Genomic DNA, 8,055 nt, shown 5'->3' with positions numbered 1-8,055 from the left:
AGTTAATGACTCAATTTTTAGGGTGCATGGTTTATAGTTTTAGGGTTCAAGGTTTTAGTGTTTATGATTTAAAGTATATGGTTTTATGGTTTAAGGTATATGGTTTTGAGCTTTAGGGTGTAGAGTTTTTGGATTTATGATTTTAGGGTGTAAGTTTTAAAAATTTTCAAGGTCTAAAGGTTTAGAATTTTAGGGTTTATGGTTATAGTTTTATGATTTAGTGTTTAAGGTTTATAGCTTAGTGTTTAGTGTTTAGGGATTTATGATTTTATGGTTTAGGTTTTATGGTTTAGGGTTTAAGATTTAAGATTTATGATTTAAGGTTTAGATTTTTAAGATTTTGTTTTGAGTGGTTAGGGTCATTGATTTAGGGTTTAGAGTTTAGGGTTTATAGTTTAGGGTTTAGAACTTATGATTTAAGATTTAGTGTTATCCTTTAAAGTTTAGGATTTAGGATTTAATGATAGAGTTTATGATTTAGTATCTAAGGGTTTAGGGTTTGGGATTTAGTATTAATGAGTTTAAGGTTTAGATATTAAATGTTCAAATTTAGGATTTAGAGTTTAAGGATTAAGATTTAATATTAATAGGGTTAAGGGTTATAGTTTAAGGTCTAGGGATATTTGTGTTTGGGATTTAAGGATTTAGGGTTTATGAGTTTATAGTTTAGGATTTATGATTTTAGGATTTATGAGTTTATTGGTTCAAGGTTTAGGCCTTTAGGGTTGGTTTGGGGTTTATAGCTTAGGGTTTAGTGTTTTAGGGCTTATGGTTTTAGGATTTAAGATTTTGGGTTTATGATTTTGGGTTTTAAGATTTTGGGTTCATGGTTTATTATTTTAGAGTTTTAAGGTTTTGGGTTTTAGGATCTAGGGGTTATAGTTTTAGAATTTAGGGTTTTGAGTTTATGATATAGGATTATGGTTTTAGGGTTGGTTTAGGATTTTATGATTTAGATGCTAAGGGTTTCGGGGTTGGTGAATGGGATGTAAGAGAATGCTCAGTTTCGGAGGGGTTAATTGATATGAGCACTATAGTTCCAAGCTTAAAATCCGATCTGATACTTTTGGCAACCCCAATTACAAAGCACATGGATCACTTTCATGTATATATACATATATAATGAATGTATATATTTGCTAAAAGAATACAATCAATCTATACTTTCCTTTTACCATCCATTTTCCTTTTGGTAAAAAAAGCTGTATTGACAACCTTCAACATGGAGTTGAACTAAAAAGAATCTTGCATAACTAAAGAATCTTCAACCTTAAACCTGCAAATGCATTTTAATGGCAACAACAAGAATGTTATTTTAGTCCAATAGCAGTCCTGATGGGCATAAAAAAGGACTTTACCAGGGGAGATGGTATAAGGTTATGGCAAGTGGTATCACAAGGATATGGGCAATCAATCTCTTTGGTTACTCTTCTCCCAAAGTACCAATCACCAACTGCTTCCGCTATGGTCTGTGATTATTAAAAAATTTCTCAAGTTTTCCCATTGTGTGTAAACGAAACACACATACACACATATATATATACCTTATTGTGTATTCTTGGAGAATCAACAGCAAACCATGTGTCCTGTGACTCACTTTGGCAATGAGCAAAGCATGAATTTATAAACAGACCCCCTCTTTTTGAATTTTTGTAGAATGATATAAGAGCTGTAAGCATATCATGCCTCATACCTGAAAAAAAGAGAGTTAGATTTTGATGTCAATTCGTATCATTTCAGAGTAATTAGGATATAATGATTTGTTTATCTTGGATTTTGATGTCAATTCATACATGGACCACTAACCTTGCAATACATTGATCTGATTTGCATTGCATGCTACTGGGTTAAGCTTGCAATTATTCCAATGTCCATGCAAATCAGCAGAAGGTGGAACCAAACTATGATGAAACTGTGGTGGAAGATGAAGAAACAAAAATGATCAAGCATATAACCAAGCAATTAATGCTGTATATAAGATTCAGTTGAAGCACATAGCGAACAACAGTATTCAATTTATAAAAGAAAAATACTAGAGCAAGGAAATTTACCTGGAACACATCGTAAGCCGAGTTCAAGATAAAATACGGTGTTGTGATGTATTGCAATGCATGCTGGGGAAAGAAACACTGTAGAAAAAGAAGTTAAATACCATATCTGTAAAGCAAAGGGAAGATCATCGATATGTGGATAGGATCATAGGAGAAACAAGATCATACCAGCTCCGGATGATTCATTGAGCTCATGCAATTTTGATTAAGATTTTGCTTTATCCCCTACCATTTACAGGATCAGATAGATAATTCTATCCTAGGACCAATCTAATCACAATTGAAGTCATTGATAAAAAAAGTACCTGTAGGGCAATTAGATCATGATAGAAGGACCTCATGGTGTAATTCAAACTCATATCTCGTCTGCAGCAAAATGAAAAACAAAAGATGTAATATCAGGAAATAAAAGATTGCATGCTGCAGAGAGAAAAGAAGCTTACACATCCAGGAAAAATCCAGCATCACTTAGGCATTTCAGACTGGCATTGCTTGGTAACATCTTTTTTAAGTTGTCACAATGCAGAAAGGTTGCTAGACCCCCAGCAGAGCAACCTGAAAGCAAGGCCTAGAGTAGAGAAAGAGCAAAGAAAGTGAAGTATTATTTCTCAAGTTCACATAAAAGATTTACAACTTACAAGTTCAGTTCACATTTCCATGAGAAAGACTATCATCTTGCTAATAATAAAAATAAGAAGATGAGAATAAACAACTCAGAGAGAAAAATTGTAAATTTCTACTGAATATTAACTTACCTTGCTAGCACTTGCCAACCCTTTAGGTAGAAGATCAAGGATAATTGCTTCCCAAATTTTCTGCCCTCTGAAGTAAAGCAATGATGTCTGTGCATTTCAGAGGCATACACACAGAAAGGAATCAATTAAGGAGCCAGTTAAAATGCCACCTTTGAGTTACGGAGCTTAAAGAATATATATATATTTATAATTACAAAAACGGCACACTTCCTGGAACAAAACTAAGATGAGATAGTTACCCCATTGTCGAACTTGCTATCTCCTGAAAATGAGGCTCCGTCACAATATCGAAGCTTCACACGATTCCAGTTGAAGAAATCTGATTGTAAAGGGAAATTAATTATACTTCCAACCAATGACAAATAAAATAATTTCCATTATCTTGTAAGGATAAGAATGTGCTTAATGCATTTTTGGTCTGTATGGTGATGTCTTTCTTCAACCATTCAATCAATCAACAAGCCAAAAGCACCTTCCTTCTTCAATGCCTATTTTTTTTTTCTTCAAAATCTTCGAAATTATATACGCTAACGGAAAGGGAGATAAACCATAATTATGAGGGTGAAAAAGAGCAGAGATTTGATGAGTTGACTGTGGTCTATTTGCAAGCTAAGTTTTTGTGATCTAGTAATAATTCCACGTAATTCTCTAGTCAAACCATTGTTGAATTATCTAATCCATCAAGGAAACTACTCTCAACTGCGCCGAGGGAAGGACCAATTGCTAGCAACTTCCCCGGTTATTCTTGGGATCAATGGCGGATCAATAAATTAAAAAATAGGGGTCTAAAATAAATATTATAATATTCATTATAATATATCCAAAATAAATCGTCAAAATGGCGTCGTGACGAGTGGTTTAGGCACAAATAAAAGACTGAGAATTGAGAATTGAGTAGCAGTGGGGTTGAATATGTGGGTTTGAACGCAAAATAGAATCTTTAGTATTAGTAATAGCTTAAATGAAAGGTTTTTAAATGATATATATTATTTTAATTAGTTTTTAAATTGAAAATATAGAATAGATTGACAGCTTCCGAGCACAAATTTTAACTACAAAACAAAATGTACAGAAAAGAGCACAAATTTCAACTACACAAATATGTAGAAAAATAAAAATAAAATAAAATAAAAAAGGTGTGCTGAATTTTTAAGTTTTAATATAATATATTAACTGTTTATATTTTTTGAGGGAAAATGGGTATGCAACTGTTACCTCGAGCCACATAGGTCCGCCCCTGCTTCGGATGTCAAGCTTGATTAGGAAGATTTGGTCCTCGTGAATCAACAGTTTTTGAGGCTGCCTCTTTCCATTCTCCACGATAATATAGTAGTTGGACTAACAGTTATAAACACACATGATGTGAATGTCAAAAGCCACCCCCAGAGAAGCAGGATTCCAATATGTTTACTGTATAGGACATGAAAACAGTCCTCCAATGGGGCCTATTCAACATGGTAATTGGTAGGTTATAGAAAGGGGTGAAACCAGGTTTGACAGACAAGCGGGCACTGCCAGGACCATCCGGTCTCTTTTCTTAAGAAGAAAGAAAAAAAAAACTGGAAGCGCTTTAGCTTCTGCTTCGGCCTAAGCTATTTAATTAATCACGTGAAGGCAAAAACAAACGAGAAAGTGAGGAACATGGACATGCCTACAGGACAACTAGGATTACCCTTTTTTCAAACAAATTTGATTACCCATACTAGATTTCCTGCACTAGGCACCAAGACCTAGTAGTTCGAAAGAATTGATGTACGGGAAAATAATGATGAGATGTCACGTGTTAAGAAATATTTTTTAATATTACTTTGATTTAATTATTTTGTTGTTAATAGAAACATGTTTGTCTAATTGGTTGTTATTAATTTATCTCCTCTAGTATGAATATAAAATTGTAGTCGACGGAGAATTGATCATTGGTTGATATTTTTTCATGATAGAGATGAAATCATAAAATGGGAGTACAGGAGTGAAGGAGAAGGAAGTGGAGAGAATCATTTCTCAATTGCGATCGAAAGGTATATGACTATACATAGGTCAATAGGTCAAGTAGATCAAGTTGTCAGATCTTAGATTTTGTTATGGTAAATCATATGAGTTTGTCAGATACCTTATGTTGTTTATACACAATAATTAACTCGAAGACTATGATACTTCAGTAACATGAGGATATAAGTTCAATTAAAACTCCGATAAATAAATGAGTCTATTTGAAGGTTTCGATTGAGATAAAAGTAACCATTTCTGAAAATCACATCAAGAGGTATTACATTTATATATGAAGTTTGTCAATTTGAAAATTGTATACCACGTGCAGTAATAGTGCAATAACATAAAATTTTGACAGGTTAAATAAACAAAAACATTCAACGGAGTAAGTTATGAGGTGAACCTGGATTGAGGGAGGCGTTGTTGCTTAAGATTCCAGAGAAGACTTCCAACTTGGACATGAAGCGAGTTGATCCACGGCGCGTTGTGGCTCTCTTCAGGCATGATGATACATCATTACACCAACCACCACCCTTTAATGGAATGACGACCATGTAAATCGAATAATTTTTTTTACAATAGTTGGATTGGACCCACTCACCAAAACAACTGGGCTTCCCTTTAATTTTGTGATCATGTGCGTTTGAATTCAACAGGCATCTTTCTTTTGGGTGCAACGATTGGTGCCTTTTTATTAGACTCCATGATCTCCATTTATCATTCCTTTATATGTAAATTCAGTTCGTTTTATTTATGGGACTATTAATCACTTGCTTTTCTACATTTTTTCCTGTCGCAAAGAAAGTTGTGAATTTATTTATTTTCCAAGATTGTATGTGCTTATTTAGTTTAACAATTATCTTAGGAAACAAGCATCTATAATTGGTTAAAATTAAGGTATAAACCTCAAAAGAATTAATCTTCAGACTGGTTTTAAAAAAATCTTAAATGATCTTTCAATTTTATCGCTTATCTGCATCAAACTAATTTTTTAACATTTAATTTGCATTCAAATAAATTTGTATTTAAAATAAATATATTAACAAATTAATATATATCAAATACTATAAAAAATTATTATCAAAAAAATCCTTTCAATCTAACCTATCTTATTCACCATATCAAAATTCAAATATCATAATACTATTTAAAAAACAAATTATGGGTGTTCACAAAATCTAAGTAACAAAAACTATGATAATCACATAAAAGTAGAAGTATTTTTAATCAAGCAAATAATAGTTATCATAAACGACACGAATTAATATGCGTGCTGAATCTAACTTATCTCACCCTTTGGCTTTTTTATATATTGTTCCTAACTTTTTTTCTAAGACATATGGCCTATAATAGACTGCCACATCAACAAATTCTCACCAAAAAGAAAAAAGTTTGTTGCACGACACCCCAGGTTTCTAAAAAGGAGACCATCCGATGTCGTTTTGGTTTCATTGAATGCGTCCAATCATTTTCAAACTAATTCCCACCAAAAAACTGTTGGGCTAAAATCATTTTATTGCTATTTTTCAAAAATGGAAATTGCAGGTGGAAGGGTAAAAATAAGCAATTACCTCAAACTGTAAGATCCAGTTGTTTGCACCACCGCCGAATCCTCTGTGCAGATGATAAGCGGGTAAACTTCCATCCAGACAAACTGCCACAACTCACGAACCAGAAAATTTAAAAGAACTTCCAAATTAAAAGCTTAAAAAAAGAAGGCCGGATTGAAGAGCTTACGGGCGCCGTGGGCGGTGGCGTTTCGAACAAGAGTCATACCAACAAGGAGTCGCTCCTCCGAGTGAATGCACCATGGCGCGAAAGCTAGAAAAAGGAGTAAACTCAGCATTATATCGAAATTCAGCACTGTCGTGATTTTCATAATTTTCAAAGAGCTGATCCGCTTCTCATTGAACTAGTCGTAGTAATAAAGAGACAAAAGAAAAAAGCGATCGTCCTCTTTCGCTCAAGCTTTATTTGCTATTGATTTCTAATTAATAACGGGGAAGAGTAATCGAATGAAGAAAACAGATCTCTCACTGAAGCTGGTGTAATAGAGGAATGATGATACAAATATATATATATATATATATATATATATATATATAGAGAGAGAGAGAGAGAGAGAGAGAGAGAGAGAGCTTGAAGAAGAAAGCGTAGAAATGGCGACGAAGTTAGTTTTGTTTGTTGCCAAATTTCGGATGTTAGTTCGAGTTAGTTTGGGGATGTGATGGCATAATGGGCAGAGGTTAGTAAACCTACATTCGACTTAAAAATCTAAATATTTTTTCTCGACGTTAAAAAATTTGGTTTGATTAATAATTTTATAAATTTATTTCAATTCGAGAAATTTTATATTTGAATTGAGTTATAAAATAAAATTTTAATAATTCAAAATTTTTAATAAGTATTAGATTAATTTTTAATTTCGAGTTGAGTCACTCAACTCAGCATGATATATATATATATATATATATCACATATGAAAAAATATGAAGAAATATATATGTATTGTATATAAAAAATCGTTTAAATTGAAATCAAATAATATCATAATATTATAAATATTTACAATGAAATTTAAACAGAAATTAAAAAAATCGACTCGACTAAAAAAAAATAAAATAAAATTTTAGTTATAAAATAGGATTCATCAACTTAACTAACTCAGAATTTTTTAACTAGACTCGACCCTATCAAATATTCATCCTTAGAGCAGTTTCCTTTCTATGTATCAATTTTTTTAATTATAAAATTATTTTTTTATATAATGAATAAAATTAAATGATGTTAATGTATTAAATATTCATCGGATTTGGCACTTCGGGGATGACAAAAGCATCAACGTTTGGGATGATGAATGGGTGTCATCCCGACAGTGTATCATGACATATCAGGAACGTTTTCGTAAGGGCCTTTCTCCGTCTCCATCGTGCCACATCTGCGGAACTGTGAGTGAGTCCCTCCTCCACACTCTCCGCAATTGCACGATCGTCCCAACTATTTGGAAGTCTATCCTTGACCAATCGCGTTCTCACTTTTTCTTCCAGTATGACCTCGACAATTGATTAATCAATAACCTCTCTTACTCGATAATTGTTGCTGGTCTGAATGCGCCTTGGCCATTCCTATTTCAACTTTACCATGACAGGTATGGAAACGCCACCTGTTGTTGTTGATGTGCTCGACAGGGACACTTTTTGACCTCCCTATTTGCGCAATGTAGTTAGGTAGTTCAAAGCTTTTGCCTTCCTTTTCCATTA

The 8,055-nt window shown here is 33.1% G+C and overlaps 1 protein-coding gene across 1 annotated transcript; it reads right to left on the bottom strand.

Annotated features, from left to right (window-relative positions):
- Positions 1–1,246: 1,246 nt before the first annotated feature.
- LOC120191937 (pectin acetylesterase 9-like) lies at positions 1,247–6,772 on the bottom strand. Its single transcript, XM_039194799.1, has 13 exons — positions 6,533–6,772; positions 6,367–6,449; positions 5,199–5,328; positions 3,046–3,125; positions 2,807–2,893; positions 2,495–2,619; positions 2,357–2,417; positions 2,220–2,276; positions 2,052–2,129; positions 1,807–1,912; positions 1,545–1,693; positions 1,359–1,469; positions 1,247–1,276 (listed from the first exon to the last, which is right to left on the bottom strand). The coding sequence occupies exons 1-13, from the start codon at positions 6,672–6,674 to the stop codon at positions 1,271–1,273; spliced, it is 1,215 nt and encodes a 404-aa protein (XP_039050730.1). The 5' UTR covers positions 6,675–6,772; the 3' UTR covers positions 1,247–1,270.
- Between the last annotated feature and the right edge of the window lie 1,283 nt (positions 6,773–8,055).

The sequence above is a fragment of the Hibiscus syriacus genome, unplaced genomic scaffold, assembly GCF_006381635.1.
Source record: "Hibiscus syriacus cultivar Baekdansim isolate YM2019G1 unplaced genomic scaffold, ASM638163v2 tig00116971_pilon, whole genome shotgun sequence".
In the NCBI taxonomy this organism is placed as follows: Eukaryota; Viridiplantae; Streptophyta; class Magnoliopsida; order Malvales; family Malvaceae; genus Hibiscus; species Hibiscus syriacus.
This window is presented reverse-complemented; position numbering and strand designations above follow the sequence as displayed.

Excerpts from the sequence above, each read along its gene's own strand:
- LOC120191937 (XM_039194799.1), bottom strand. The coding sequence starts at position 6,674 with ATGAAAATCACGACAGTGCTGAATTTCGATATAATGCTGAGTTTACTC. Across the intron at positions 5,329-6,366 it reads ACTGGATCTTACAGTTTGAG|GGTGGTGGTTGGTGTAATGA; the intron begins GTAATTGCTTAT and ends ATTCCATTAAAG. Across the intron at positions 2,894-3,045 it reads ATAGCAAGTTCGACAATGGG|ACATCATTGCTTTACTTCAG; the intron begins GTAACTATCTCA and ends TGAAATGCACAG.